The sequence below is a fragment of the Saccostrea echinata genome, unplaced genomic scaffold (genome assembly GCF_033153115.1).
Source record: "Saccostrea echinata isolate AGI-Se365-2 ecotype Australia unplaced genomic scaffold, CSIRO_AGI_Sech_v1 ptg000011l, whole genome shotgun sequence".
In the NCBI taxonomy this organism is placed as follows: Eukaryota; Metazoa; Mollusca; class Bivalvia; order Ostreida; family Ostreidae; genus Saccostrea; species Saccostrea echinata.
The window spans coordinates 3,122,244-3,138,382 of record NW_026889760.1 but is presented as its reverse complement, the minus strand read 5'-3'; the positions used below and the strand labels follow the sequence as shown (position 1 = coordinate 3,138,382).

Genomic DNA, 16,139 nt, shown 5'->3' with positions numbered 1-16,139 from the left:
TATGAGTGCATACAATTTTTTTTTTTTTTTTGTCATTCAGAGGATCATGTAAAACATACAATACATAACCATTATTACTAGATTTATTAGATCAATTTAAGTACACATATAACATATGCTCATTAGGAAAACAATGAGTTCAACCATATACATGTAACTTAATTGTATAGGGGTGTAACAATATATACAAGTATACCACAATACATAAAAAAAAAACGTACCATATAGTGATATAAAAAAAACATATATCTGTGTATCATGATATATAGCATTTTAAGCAATTAATGTTATTTCTTTTTAGTTTTACCTAATAAAAGTGATTTTGTTAATTTACTTAATGCTATTTTTTATTGTATTCAGAGCTTATTAAATGTTTTCTTAAGTCATTTTGAATCCGATGAAATAATCTACAATTTTCATCATTTCCCATTGTAATAGAAATTTACATAGACATACAAATTATATTAAAAATATGAAAGGTGAAATATCATGATGCATATCATGATACAGCCCCTGTGCATCATGATATATCACACTACACTTTAGCCATATGATTACACCCCTGATAACTTGTATCCTTCATCTGTATTCACTGTTTTTTGTCAAATTTCTTGGAGACTTCATCATATAAAATTGTGAAGTATTACATTCGTAGCAAAAGCATGCATCTATTACAGTATAAAGTTCCTGAAAAACCTGCCCATAAACTACTTAACAAAAAAATATTACCTTTGATATAGTTGACCTATAGGCGAGTACTGTATACAGGGTTATTTTCACCCTGTGTTATTTTCACCCTTTCACTCTTGCAAATAACTTTGCCTGTTTCAAATTCCCCCAATCACAGTTCTGTTTAAGAAATTCTACTGTGTTTTTTTTAATTCCCTCCGTTTTAAATTCCCCCACCTGTGAGTAGGGCCAAATGGGCGAAAATAAAATGGGGGTGAAAATTTCCCTGTATACAGTATCAAAAAGATGTCATTGTAAAACTCATCAATTTTTCATTAGGTGATCACAAATCTGATTCAATTGTAGTTTAGCTTGATCTATACAAAAATCATACAATGTCATTACATGCCATTCCTTATCAAGCTTCAGTTTAGGAATAGTTTCTGACTTTCCCCACAATGCACTCTTTCTGGTCTTTGACCAGTGAGAACAGCATTCTTGTTTGAATCCACCCCCTGTACCAACCTTTTGATCACCTGCTAGGTTGGAGTGCTGGCACAGTTTTCCTGAAGTTATTGAAATGTTCCTGATACTGCAGTATTGTATCTGAGGGTGTGTAGACTGTGTCCGGTTTGTGTTTGAGAATAGCTGGAGGGGCATCCGCTGCACTCCCGACCAGACTCTGCAGGAGTTCTTTCATCATGTTCCAACAGTCGTTCATGATGACACAAGGGCAATATTCCACCTGAAATTAAAATCAATTCAGTTTATAGCATGAAGATTCAAACTGATCATATATGTGCATATTTTGAATCAGCAACACAAATAATTTGATTATAAAATAAATAATTATTATCTCAGTGAACTATTTATTGATAGGTTAATTGTTACTAAGATATCAATTATACAAATAATCCTTTAGTTTAATATTATTAATTTAATTACATTTTGTTAACTTTTAAAATATGTTTCTAGATGCTACAGAAACAATGTAAGCGATACTGAATATGCATGCATAATCATACAGGCCTCTATGTGACCTCCAAAATTTAGGAGCCAACTGGCTCCTAATCAGAAAAGTTTAGTAGCCAATGCAAATTTTTAGTCACCAGGTTTTTTTTAGACACCAATTTAAAAATTGATATAAGTCAATATATAGAGACATGTCCATTGCTAACTTTTAAACTTCTTTTCTACTCTATAAAAAAATTTGAAAAATGTTTATAGTTCAGTAATTTGATGATATCCAAGTCAATTTGGCCACTTATAGAAATATTTTTGGTGCTAATCATAATTTTTAGGTGCCGTGGCAACTAAATTAGTCACCTATTAGAGCACTGTCACATAAACCTTCCAGGCAAGTTCACCACAATAGCAACTAACCTCTACCAGAATTCCTTTAAAATTGGATCCAAGAGAAACAGAGCCAATTTTGATGATGAAGTCCCCTATTTCATATCTTTGACCCCTTGATTCAATTTTAAAGCCCTTTCTCTGAGAGTAAAAGCTCTCCCTCCCTGCTTTTGCCATGGTTAATTTTGTCATCAAATCCTCAAAGAGAAGGTCTGACACCAAAATCTGTCCTGATTCTGTCACGGCAAAACATGAGGCTGGGTGTTCACTGTTATGGAGAATGTGAACCACACACTGTTGAGCTATAAAGCAGAAATTTGAAATGTAATTGACTGGACACAAAATGATTTAGTACAATAATATGTCTCATTTATGCTCACTAAAATCCATTTATTTAGTACATAGATTTTCCATACGAGAACATTTATAATTGTATATAAATAGATGACACTCTCCTCAGATGCTATCTGTTGATTTCCATACATGTATCTGACATATTTTAAACTACATTTACATACAGTCAAACCTCGTTATGTTAAACTCAATGGGACTGAGAAAAAACTTCAAAATATCCGAGGGTTCGAGATATTGAGGGTAAAATACTTGAGAAATACATGGTTAGGACTTCACAATCATTTCGACATATTCATGGTATTCAAGATATCCATCACCAACATCACCAAATCTACATGTAGGATGTTCCATATGATCAGCAATGTAGCATGCTTGATTAACACTCACATGACTGCATGACATTTTGTGGATTGGACTGATATGTCTCACAATCTACCAGGAAATTGCCTGTCTTACTGGCTCCCATCATCTCCACCTGTTTCTGGAGTCCATCCACCACCTGCTGTCCACTCTTGCCCTCAGGCACTGGACAGGCAAACACACTGAAATATACAGATTTAACCTGTTTAATGTACATTATTTTCTTGTTCTTGTTTGCTGCATTACAAGATTTGGGAGGTTTCCAGTTTAATTGTTATTAATGTTTCTGAATGGACATAATATACACATAAGAATTCTGCTATAATTAGCATAAAACGTACCACCACCACCCTTCCGCCTTGGACTCCTGACATACCAATATATTAACATGAAAACAATGTAAACACAGTAAGATCCCGAATTTCCTCCACCAGAAACACATGATTTTATGTATTTTGTGAAATGACAAAATACACCAATGACAAAAATATATTGGCGTTTTAGTTTAGACACAATACATTTAGTATGATCATTTTACTTACCATACTACTCCCATCTACACTATTTATTCATTTTCCCTCCTTGTGACAGTCGAAATTGTCGGCTTTGTTAAAGGTCTGAAAAGTGAGAAAACGAATGTTTCATTTTATCAAACTATATATCTTTCTTGTTTTCTTAAGATTGCATTTATTACATAATTCTTTTTTAATTTAACAACATTCTGTTTTTGAAAATCTGAGTTTTACTTTATTACAATATCTCACACAATGTTTTAAACTTGTTTCGTTTTCTAAAATTAAGAATCTCAGATTGCGCATGTCAAACGTTTGGAAGCACGCCGGGTTGAGCATCAAATATAGTTTATTGTAGTAAATTTGACAACAAATACAATGGCGGTAAGTAAAATCACTCTTTCTAGACGTAAATGGATATATAGTATTGAGTTACTGAACAAGGATGTTTTGAAATACATGTGAATACAGTGATTCTGATGAAAAGATAGCACTTGCTATTTAACAAGTTGGGATCAACTACCCCAATTTGTCAGAAGACAGAAAAACTTCTTGGGGATCAGTCTCACAGACTAGAGTTATGAAAAAAAAATCGCTTGCCAAAAGTTCTTGCAGTATATATTTATGCAGGTTAAAAAAAACAAAGAAACAAACAAAAGAAAAGTTTTGGCCGTGTAAATTATTTATATATCACATGGATGTGCCCCAAATGGGCTATAATGATTATATCGTTTGGTCCCAATTTATTTATTGCACACATTTAAACAAGGCTACTGCCCCTTACCAGGTTGGAACCACTTGCCCAAATCAGAAATGGCATATAATAACCTATTTGGAATATATAGTTAACAAAGAAACTGGGGGGATAAGCCGAGCCATATGCCTACATACATGTAACGATCGATAAAAAATCAATAAATTCATTTTACAAAAATTTCACTTTTTGTTGAATTAATGTAATGCTTATTACCATTTGCATATAAATTTGACAAAACCTGAATACTGTAACAGCGAAAATGATTCTGATTAACACAACAAAATGGTATCACGCTCAATTTTCACAGAAACTGACATAAATTGGATGATATAACTAAATTTTTTAAATAGAGTGGGTCTTCGTTCCATTTTTTTGAGAACGATTAATGAAAGGCAATGGAAGGATGTTGCTTTTTACACTTGCAAAAATTTGGTATGAAGACCTACTCTACATAAAATATTAAGTTAACTTACTTAAATTTTCACCGTGGTCTTAAAAAATTCTAAGTCCGAAAACGCTTGCTAAATATAAGAGAACTGTATGCTATTTAAAGAAACATGTAAGTGCGACTCCGTGGTCTAGTGGTTAGCGAGGAGCTCTTCAAAGTAACGTTTATTGAGGAAAGTGTTCGAGTCATGCTCTGATTTTTTGATTTTTTTTTTTTTTTTTTGGTTTTAATTTTGTTTTACTTTATAAAAAAATATCTATAGGAATAACATATTTTTCACTGGAAATAAAATATATACATGTAGTTATGAACTTATTTACAGTAAATTATTTAAAATGCCGGATAAAAGTTATAATTATAGATATTTGAATACTTTTATTCCCGTTTTTATTTATTTTAAATAAAAGCGCTTCTAGATCACCATTATCATTATATATGATGTTAACATTTTTATATTATCTCCACAATAAGTGTAAACACTCAATATGCAGATTAATTAATAGAAGTTCTTACCCATGTTAGACATTTGTGACAGTAAATGGAAGTCAACTGTTTAGCTTGTTTAGAATATAAATATCATTTTGAAAACTACGGTAAACATTAAAATGCTTAAGTAAATTCGAACAATTGAGAGATTTTTTCCAATAAATGTTCTTGCATAGCCAAAAAATGGGCATGGGCACATGGCTCGTCTTATCCCCCCAGATTCTTTGCTGCAGATCTGTAGGAATGTGACTAAAATGGGTAGTAAAACCCGGGCCGGGCCGGGAATTTTGAAACTGAAAACCGGGTTTTCGCTAATTACTGAAAAAATACTGAATCTTCATCACGAAACTTACAGATGTAATTTAATACAACAAAATGTATCTTCGCCGAGAGTTTTAACACCAAATATTATGTTTTTCAATTATAATTAACGATTGTCATTTGCCCGGTGACTAAAATGGGTATAGTAAGCCCAATTTATTCATTTTGGTGATTTAAAGCTAATTACACTCAAAAAATGGGATTTCTTTGTGTTTTATCGTTGTTTGTTAACTTTAAGAACTTAAATATTATGACAATTGCAAAAATTAATGTCGATAATTAAAATAGTCGCCAATTTTTGATACCCGGGACAGTCCAAAACCAGACGTGTTTGCCCGAGACAAACTGGAATATTCCAAAAAATTGCCATCAGATAACTGGGTGCAGAGAATAATGTAGAATTTATTGAAAATGTAACCTAAACCCCCCTCCCCCCCCCCCCCCTCCAAATAAAATAAATCAACAATTCGAGAAAATAAATGAAATACACACAAAAATCCTGACAATTCTTTTTTTATAAATACTAATGGAGTTATGTATTTTAATGATTTGACAAAAGAAAGACTGTAGGCTACAGCTAGATTTGTAATCAGGTAATCATTTCCCCGAAATTACATGTATATGTCTGCAGAGCTAGCTTGGAACATGGTAAATTAAGATCATGAAGATATTACCAGTAAATTTAATAAAATCTACGCAGTTGGCTTGGTTCAGGAATATTTACTACTCTCATCATTATCTCGGAAATTTAAGGTTCGTCCCGGGTAAATGTGTCCAGTTTTGGTCGGTCCTGGGTATTCAAAAAATGCATTTATTTTCTACAATCGGTAAATATTTATAAAATGGTTATAATTTTTTGGCAGTTTAAGTTCATTTCGATCTATCCAATGCAAAAAACTGCAATTATTTCAATAATATTAAGTACAAAACACCAAAATATGTAAACCGGGTTTACTACCCATTTTAGTCACCGGGAAAATGACAATCATCGATAATAATTGAAAAAGTAATACTTGGAGTTGAAACTCTCAGCGAAGGCATATTGTGTTTTTAGCTCACCTGAGCTGAAAGCTCAAGTGAGCTTTTCTGATCACCCGTTGTCCGTCGTCCGTCCGTCTGTAAACTTTTCACATTTTCAACTTCTTCTCAAGAACCACTGGGCCAATTTTAACCAAACTTGGTGCAAAGCATTCTTGGGTGAAGGGGAGTTTAAATTGTTAAAATGAAGGGCCATGTCCCCTTCAAAAGGGAGATAATCAAGAAAATACAAAAATTGGGTGGGGTCATTAAAAAATCTTCTTCTCAAGAACCATTGGGCCAGAAAAGCTGAAATTTATGTGGAAGCATCCTGGGATAGTGTAGATTCTAAATTGGTCAAATCATGGCCCCCGGGGATAGGGCGGGGCCACAATGTAGTAAAAATCTTTAAAAATCTTCTTCTCAAGAACTACTGGGCCAGAAAAGCTGAAACTTATGTGGAAGCATCCTGGGGTAATGTAGATTCTATATTGTTCAAATCATGACCCCCAGGGGTAGGGCGGGGCCACAATAGGGAATCCAAGTTTTACATTGAAATATGTAGTAAAAGTCTTTAAAAATCTTCTTCTCAAGAACCACTGTGCCAGAAAAGGTGAAACTTATGTGGAAGCATCCTTGGGTAGTGTAGATTCTAAATTGTTCAAATCATGACCCCTGGGGGTAGGGCGGGGCCACAATAAGGAATCCAAGTTTTACATTGAAATATGTAATAAAGATCTTTAAAAATCTTCTTCTCAAGAACCACTTAGCCAGAAAAGCTGAAACTTATGTTGAAGCATCCTTAGGTAGTGTAGATTCTAAATTGTTCAAATCATGACCCCCAGGGGTAGGGCGGGGCCACAATAGGGAATCCAAGTTTTACATTGAAATATGTAATGAAGATCTTTAAAAATCTTCTTCTCAAGAACTACTGGGCCAGAAAAGCTGAAACTTATGTTGAAGCATCCTTGGGTAGTGTAGATTCTAAATTGTTCAAATCATGACCCCCGGGGGTAGGGCGGGGCCACAATAGGGAATCCAAGTTTTACATTGAAATATGTAATAAAGATCTTTAAAAATCTTCTTCTCAAGAACCACTGGGCCAGAAAGACTGAAACTTATGTTGAAGCATCCTTGGGTAGTGTAGATTCTAAATTGTTCAAATCATGACCCATGGGGGTATTGCGGGGCCACAATAAGTACTACAAGGGGATGAAATCAGGTGAAAAACAGCAAGGCCAAAGTTTCTCAGGTGAGCGTTGTGGCCCATGGGCCTCTTGTATTTAACTATATCTGTAAGTTTCATGACAAATAATTAAGTATTTTTTCAGTAATTAGCAAAAACCCGGTTTTCAGTTTCAAAATTCCCGGCCCAGCCCGGGTTTTACTACCCATTTTAGTCACACTCGATCTGTAGCTCTCTGGTCTGAAAAAAATGGGATTGATGACCAGAGCTACAGTGTCATTCACTGTATATTTATTGCAGACAAAAAGTGCACTGTTTATCAATTTATTTTTTTGTATACTTCAGCAGGTTGGGACCATTCGCCCAAATGGGATATAATATCCCAAATGGGATATAAATTTACAATGCAAAAAACGAAAATTTTTATCTTGGCTATAAATATCATAAATCCGCATCAAGATACTTATAAAGGAATAACTTTTGGTTAACAAGTTTTTCTGTATGACCACTGTTTAAGAGATTGATCCATCGGAAGTTCGTAAACTTCTTGGGGATCAATCTAACAAACCGTAGGGTTGCAGAAAAACTTGCTTGCCAAAAGTTATTCCTTTTAAAGTATTTTGATGCGGATTTATGATATTTATAGCCAAAATAAAAATTTTCATTTTTTTTTTTGCACTGTATATTTATATCCCATTTGGGATATTATATCCCTGGCCAGACAGGTTATTATATCCCATTTGTTCCAAACCTGTTCAAAATATTGCTAACCATGTGTTCCTAATATATTATTTAATACTACTTCCTCATCAAAATGCATGTACAAGTCATGCACAAAGTGCATTGGACTGAATTGTCTTGCCACCCAAAATGGCAGTATGAATAGCAGAAATTTTTTGATAAGGCCCAGGAGGGCTATTAACAAAGATATTGGGGAATATTTTGTTGTGGAAGTAGTAAAGGAATATGTAAGGAACACAGGGTTAGTAATATTTTGAGATGACATCTTAAATATACGGAGGAATAAACCCAGAAAACAGCACACTTTTCTGTGTGCAATAAATATACACTTTTTTCAGTGGGTGGCACTGTAGCTCTCTGGTAGTCCATACCAATTTTTTCAGACTAGCGAGCTACAGATCTGCAGCTAATGCCAAACAGACTCAAGCATTTGTTAAAAAATTTTGTTTCATACAGTTAGCTAAGTTTTCTAATATTCTGAATAGTAGAAAACTAGCATACTGTATGAAATAAATGCCTGTACTTGTAAATGAATTTAACTTTACAGAGCAAAAAATGGAAATTTTTCTATGAACTATAAATGTTGTAAATCTGCATCAAAATGCTTTCAAGTAAACAACTTTTGGTAAATAATTATTCTTGGATTCCATGTTTAGGAAGTTGATCCCTTGAAAGATCTTTAACTTTGTAGGGATCAATCTATAAACTGTAGGGATATAGAAAAACTTGCTTGCCACAAGTCATTGCATTTAAAATAATAAGTATATTTTTGCAGATTTACAATAGTTCAAGCCAAAATAAAAATTTTCATTCATTGCAAGCTTTAAATTTTTGTCCCATTTCGGATATCCTAAACAGGTTATTATACATCCCATTTGTGCTATTGGTTGCAAGCTGCTTAAGCCATGCCGTTAAACTTACTTTTCATAATGATCAGACCCGATTCAATATGGATTATTGCTGAAAGAATGCTTGTATAAAGACCGTAAATATTAAATAATAGTAAATTATTTGCAGTTTTGTTAACATTGCGCATTCACCATTGCATCTTGGTCAATGCTGAACGTTACAATAGCCAAAATAATCTCGTGTCATGCCCTTACCTGAACCATTATGACCATAGGACAATTAATTTAATGATGGAACATTTATCTATGGTTAGTACTGCATGAATTTACCCACTTTCCAGGCCAGTGCTGTGGTATACTATAACTTGACACACTCCTGCTTGCCCCTTCTTGTTTAGGGCACAGGAAATTTGCTCCCAGCACTGACAACCACAAATTCATTGTTTTCAGGCTAACTCGGAAAAGTTAAGAGCTACTTAACAAAATAAATGTACTACAAAAAAATACTCTCATATTCTAAACAGCGATTGAGTATAAAGTATTTATAATGTGTAAATCAAAATCATTAACCTGTGTTACTTTATATATTTCAGTCTCTTCCTATGAACCCTAAGCCATTTCTTAATGGATTGACAGGCAAACCAGTAATGGTAAAACTAAAGTGGGGTATGGAATACAAGGGATACTTAGTGTCGGTAGATGGATACATGAACTTACAGGTAAAACATTCATTATGGCGAAAGAGTAATTTTTCACCAATCTTAAGTGATATACATGTATATCAGTTTTTCTTGTATTTCTTTACATTCATATATTATTACATAGTGGTAATTCTGACACTGTTGGATTTGTATTAAAAGTCTAATTAATTTATAGACATTAACTTTACAGTACAAAATTTTAAGTTTTATTATTCATCAATGAGCATAAGATCATTTCTAATGAGAAAATAAATGTACATATTACTGAATAAATCCATATGAAGTAATGGACCAGAAACATCAAAATATGGAATACTTAATTGAAATGCAGTACTATTCAAATGTATAGTATACCATCTGTATATTTATTGTATTTCTTGAGACATGATAAAGTTATATTTAAGTAATTTTTGAAATTTTTCATTCTCAGCTTGCCAACACAGAGGAATATATTGACGGGGCCCAGACAGGGAATCTAGGAGAAGTTCTCATTCGCTGCAATAATGTACTGTATATACGAGGAGTAGAGGAGGAGGACGAGGAGGGGGAGATGAAGGACTGATCACTTCTCCACAGTGTGGAAGAGGCAGCAATCCTCGTTCATCATGTTCATCTCATCATGCTCTCATCTGTCATTTCACAGACTCGTACATTTTATGTTGTTTTTGTAGACCTCTACAATTATGTTTTTATGGAATCGAAATATAATGATGTAAATATAACGGTCATATGCAAAAAAAAAAGTTTTCATGTTTTTGTTATTTTTTTCGAGGGCAGAAGAATGGTATTTTTGGAATTGCAAATAAAATATGAAGTATAGGGCAAAGAAAATCATTTAAGAAATACATGTACAATGGAAAGTAAGGTCAGATGAAAAAAAATCATACCCAGTTAATGGACCTGATACGATATTTGAAATATAATTTAATTTTCTCTCATCAGGATATTTTTTTCATAGGACAGCTTGTAAATATGACATCTAAAAACTTCAAACAAGACCAAAATTTTTACCAACAGATTTGAGTAGATGAGAAAGAATTAGATGACCTCTATTGATTTCGGGGTCATCTCTTAAGTAGTCAGTATCGTCCATTTCTACCCTTCATCTTTGACATTATGACTGCAAAATCAATTGGTCACTTACTCCCTAGGGGGAACCAGTGTACCAAGGTTGATGTCTGTGAAGCAAAAGGCTCTTAAGATATTGAGCAGTTATTGTCTTCCTATGTCCAGTTTGACCCCTGACCTTTGATCTTGTGACCTCAAAATCAGTAAGGGTCATTTACTCCAACGTATGCAAAGTTTGACATCTGACAAGCAAAGTGTTCTCAAGATACCGAGTAGACAATATCTTCCTACAGTGGTCAAAATGCACACACAATCTTTTTTCTTCCAAAATTCAAATATCTTTGCTTAAATAGGTGCTTTTCTTACTGAAGAAGTGATATCTAGTTAAACAACTTTGTCCATTAAGCCACAGTTGTGTGAAAAATGGGGAAAATGTAGGTATACAGTTCAATATAGATGTTGAAAAGTTTTGGAATATTATTAAGTTTCATTACTGAAAAAGTTTCTTGGAACATTTTCAAGAGTCTATTTTTACATTTTTCCTCAATTAAAATTTTCAAATTAGATTTCCATTGAAAAAAAATATCATATGAGCATGAAGTTTTAAGTGTGCAAATGACATATGTTCGAAAGGAATATCTATCATAGTAACATATACTTAAAAACATTTTGTTAATCGGATATTCATATTCTTTTACACAATTTGTGATGCTGTAATTTACTTGATACGAAGACTCCAAAACCCAACATAAAAGACTCTTTAGCTGATATATGGTACACAAGTTCATACAAAGTTTTCTTTCTGTTAGAAGAATTTTTTTTTACATAATTATAATGTGTAGCTAGCCCTCTACCAAAATTGAGAAAAATATTTTATATGAGTCCAAGGATAAGCCCCATGAAGTTAATTGATCAATGATCATATATTGGAAATTTATTACACATTGTGCCTTTGAAACTTTTATCCCTGAATATTAAGACAATTTGTATGCATGAGGCTGGTAAGTATACATGTACATGTAGGTGGTGCTAAATTGATTATTTGACATGACATGTATAATTCTAAATATAATTCATCTTATGGAAGTGTTAAAATATGATTTTTCTACACATGTATATTTTAATGGTCCTAACTTTGAAAACAAGTTAAAAGCCCTCAAATAGCAATCATGCAGGATTGTTTAGGATCAGGTATGTAAGTTGGAAGAAAACATTTTCATGTAAAATAATACATTAATTTAATTTTATATCAAGCTTTGTCAATATTTCATTAAAATCTTCTCTTTTATGAAATACAGTTGAACATGGTTATCTTGAACACTGACGTCTTGAATACCAGGGATATGTCAAAATGTGTTGGCAGTCCCAAATACATTTTCTTTATGTTTTTTATCCTCAGATATCTCAAAGTATAATCTTGGTCCTATCAAGTTCAAGATAATGAGATTTGACTGTATACTAAAAATAAGCATAAAATGATTATCTTAAATGAGGTATATTTTATTTTGTACAAAACATAAATGGAGACACACTCCTTTTTAAAAAAAATTACCAAAATGCTTTATATATATATTAAAAAAGGTGTCATATTCTACGTATAATGTCACACTTTTTAAACTCCATCTGTTTAAAGCATTGGCATTCTCTCTCTCACTCTAGGGACATTTTCATCTGCAAAGAAAATAAAGAAACATCTAATATAGCAAAATAATTATTACAATTTCTTACAGAGAAGTTGGCCCATGGCCTATATCACCTTACACTAAGTGTCGAATCTATGGTGATAGACTGCTATTCCATATTGAAGCCCTAATATAGCAAAATGGAAGAGAGTATATTTTGAAAGAAAAAAAAACAGAATTAACACTGCATGAGGATTTAACACTACATACTTCTTTGACATTCTGCACAGACATGCTGTTAACACACAAGGCAATCATCCCTGCATGAGTGTGTGCTCCCAGAAGAAAACTTTACACCAATATTGATGCCCCATCAGGCTAAAGCACAGATTGCCATTATTGCAGAGACATATTTCTAATATATGTTTACTTAAATTTTTAGTCCCTAGCGTGGCACAGTGTTTAGAGTGTTTGCTCTAGAGTCGCTGTGTAAGGAGTTGATCCCTACAACGCAGGTTCAAATCCACTGCAGGATGTGGAGAACAATCCTTTGGATGAGACCGTATAAAATCTCTTCTATTTCAGTGTTCATTTATTGTTTACTTTTAAATCTCTCCCTATATATATCTCAGTCAATGAAACCTTTGGTGTTTTAAATTTGAGCTTAAAACAACCTTATAACAATTCATAAAATAGCATTACCATTTCTGATCAGCTGGTTTTAGCAATATTTCCTGTTATTTCTGCAACATTAGCAGCATCAGCAGCGGACATCTCCCTGGCAACCAGGACTACAACAATAAATACACCCCAGCTCTTTGCTGCCTTCCTGTTAAATGTCATAAAATGGCATATATTATAAGCTTCATAAATTAGATTTAACATCAAGATCATATTTACAGAAGTTTACATTCTAAAGTAACATAAAGGATAGTGTTTCAAAACCTGTCAATCCTGGGAGAGAGAACTGATCAAAGGCTGATATGTACAAATCATACTCAAAATTTTCCAAAACTATAAATATTTATATCAGTATTGTAGCAGAACTCTTAAATTTGTTTGTTTCTTTTTCTAGATATTGAGTTTTAATTCCCAGTTGCCAGAACTATTATCATCTGAGGAGACATGGTTATTTTAACTAAAACATTCTCCAGTAAGTAAAACTCTAGAATATTATGATGTCCCAGTCTATTCAATCATCGGTAAAAAAAAAAAATGCTTCCAATAGGGATGTGCGATTTTATCTGTAAACCAGTATATCATGATTTTTTTATTGCGCGATATATATTGTGATACAGAGACTAAAATACCGGTATTTAGTATGTAATTAAAAATTCCAGAAATATTATTAATTCCATTTAAGGTGTGCCGTTTCGCATTACGTCACGATCTTTTTCGACAGATGCAACCTAGCATAAACAATTCAAGCCCCCGCTGTGTGATTGGTCAACTCATTTTATCAACATTGATACAGAAATAGTCTGTTGCACAAGCAACCAGTCAGGGATAAGAAGAAACTTCCAGTCATATAACTTGCGGTTAGGAGGCGTGTACTATTTACCTTGAGCGCAGCTGTCATCATAGGTTGTGACGTAATGCAAAACAGCACACTAAACTGGAATTAATAATAATTTATATTTTTTTCACACTCTTGAATTACAATTACAGGAATTGTAAAAAATGTTGTAAAACAATGGCATTCTAGCACACAACCATGCTTTATTAACATATAAATAAAAATTTGAAAAATGAATTTATGTTTCCATACTATATTTGTAAGAAAAACCATGGAAATTCATTTAAAATCATAGTGAACAGGTGAACATGGTGAAAATTATGTGTAAAAATATCATGTTATTTTCGTGATATTTTTGGCAAAAATCGCGATAAATCACGATACAATTTTTTTGGCGATACCCATCTCTAGCTTCCAAATAAGTTTTCATTCTGCTACAGTGAAAAAGCCAGTTATTAATCAAGTCATACCTCGGAACTGATCTCAGACTCAATCAGTCAATACCTTTCTTTATCATGTTTATCTAGAGTTTTTAAAACTGCATCTTAGACATAAATATCATTTATGTCTTTGCATAGGTGAAAATTCTTGTTTAATTTAAAAAGATGATCAAAATATGTTCTCTAATCAGCTGCTAAAGTAAAATTAAAAGACTGAAATAATTCGGGCTAAACGATGGTCGAAAGAACAGATCAGCTCATTCACTTTGTGTGATTACTGAATAAACAATTGTACCATACAAATGGGTTTGACCATACTGCCTTTACAATGTCCTTTGCCCCCATGTTAATTATATTATAGGCCTTTGTTGCTTCACGTGTACGCGTGTTTACAAACTGAAAGAAAAAATGCAAACGGTAAAACTAGAATAGTGAATGCCGACTCACGACTCTCTCGGTTTTCTATTGTACAGTATTCAAGTGAAAACGACACTTCAAAATGCAGAACAGCACTAGAATTTGAAAATGTCACTTAGGAATTTGCAAAAATATATACTTATAATGATCTTTGAGGATTTTTTAAAATTATATTTTAAAAAATTATAAGAAATAAACTATATTAGTTAGCTTAAATATAATGAGCTTTCTTTATGTATATTACACGTAAGTATACATTTTGTCAGACGCATGCACGGATCTGGGGGGGGGGGGGGGTTCCGGACCCCCCCCCCTAGAATTTGCAGAGTTATCAAACAGTTAAATGTATATATACTGAACCAACTAGAACTGATCTTGGAGCCCCCCCCCCCCCCCCCAGAAAACGCGGATCCGTGTTAAGTTGGTATAAAAGTCATAGATATGAAGCTTTAGAAGTCAGCGACTACACCCTTCCCCCACCCCCCACGAAATAGTTGTTTTCAGGTTTGGGAAAGGAGTTATTTAAAAAAAAAATTTCAAGAAATTTCTGGGTTGGATTTTTTTTGACTGGGATGGACCCCCCCCCACCCACCCCCCCCCCACCCCCCGAAAAAAATTCTTGATCCATGTCTGCAATCTTTCGAGTCTTTTGAAGAAAAGGATAATTCTATCATATAAAACTATATTTTATATGACTATCAACTTTTTAACGAGAAATATTGGATGTTTTACCACATAAGTTGTTTAAGTTTATAGTATGAATCCTGAAAATAGAGTTCAAGTCATAGAGTTTCAACTTTAAAAAGTTTTATGACGAATATCACACCAATATATTTTATTTATTGGATCTTAAAACATCTCTTAATATATGATTTCAACAAAAAGATAAGCTCTTAATTATTTCATAAGATTTTTTATTAAAATTATTTTTCCAGAGAATGTAAAAGATGTTTGTTGGCAAAGGAGACACTTAATCAATTCATATCTATATCAAGTTATATGTTCAGGAGAGTTATATGAAGTCATAAAAAAATAATAATGATGCAAATAAAAACACAACTTGTTAATACTCTCATGCAGTGGAATATATGAATAAATTCTTTAAGAAATATATCACTTGTATACAAGAAATATTAAGACACTCATTCATGTATTTGAAAAAATAAATAAATAAATAAATATAATTTCCAGATTTAAGAGAAAATGCTAATTTTAAAATTTAAACCAATCCTGACTGAGATTAATTATGTGAATTTAGTTCAACAATGTGAATGTGCCTAAAAAGTTTGAGCCAAATCTGTTATTAAGCGTTGTGGAGAATAT

At 32.9% G+C, this 16,139-nt stretch overlaps 2 protein-coding genes and 1 long non-coding RNA gene across 3 annotated transcripts; 1 reads left to right on the top strand and 2 right to left on the bottom strand.

Moving 5' to 3' along the window:
- Positions 1–69: 69 nt before the first annotated feature.
- Positions 70–3,331, bottom strand: LOC133184936 (mediator of RNA polymerase II transcription subunit 20-like). Its single transcript, XM_061320002.1, has 4 exons — positions 3,279–3,331; positions 2,764–2,918; positions 2,053–2,324; positions 70–1,414 (listed from the first exon to the last, which is right to left on the bottom strand). The coding sequence occupies exons 1-4, from the start codon at positions 3,290–3,292 to the stop codon at positions 1,202–1,204; spliced, it is 654 nt and encodes a 217-aa protein (XP_061175986.1). The 5' UTR covers positions 3,293–3,331; the 3' UTR covers positions 70–1,201.
- A 203-nt stretch (positions 3,332–3,534) lies between these two features.
- On the top strand, positions 3,535–10,478 carry LOC133184935 (small nuclear ribonucleoprotein F). Its single transcript, XM_061320000.1, has 3 exons — positions 3,535–3,632; positions 9,646–9,771; positions 10,184–10,478. Exons 1-3 carry the CDS (start codon positions 3,627–3,629, stop codon positions 10,313–10,315), a joined length of 264 nt encoding a protein of 87 aa, XP_061175984.1. The 5' UTR covers positions 3,535–3,626; the 3' UTR covers positions 10,316–10,478.
- A 1,822-nt stretch (positions 10,479–12,300) lies between these two features.
- Positions 12,301–14,801, bottom strand: LOC133184934 (uncharacterized). Its single transcript, XR_009720873.1, has 3 exons — positions 14,695–14,801; positions 13,146–13,272; positions 12,301–12,492 (listed from the first exon to the last, which is right to left on the bottom strand). It is a non-coding gene; the product is annotated as an uncharacterized LOC133184934 (long non-coding RNA).
- Between the last annotated feature and the right edge of the window lie 1,338 nt (positions 14,802–16,139).

Excerpts from the sequence above, each read along its gene's own strand:
- LOC133184936 (XM_061320002.1), bottom strand. Across the intron at positions 2,325-2,763 it reads ACAAAATGTCATGCAGTCAT|CTCAACAGTGTGTGGTTCAC; the intron begins GTGAGTGTTAAT and ends TCTGCTTTATAG. Across the intron at positions 1,415-2,052 it reads TTAAAGGAATTCTGGTAGAG|GTGGAATATTGCCCTTGTGT; the intron begins GTTAGTTGCTAT and ends TTTTAATTTCAG.
- LOC133184935 (XM_061320000.1), top strand. Across the intron at positions 9,772-10,183 it reads ATGGATACATGAACTTACAG|CTTGCCAACACAGAGGAATA; the intron begins GTAAAACATTCA and ends TTTCATTCTCAG.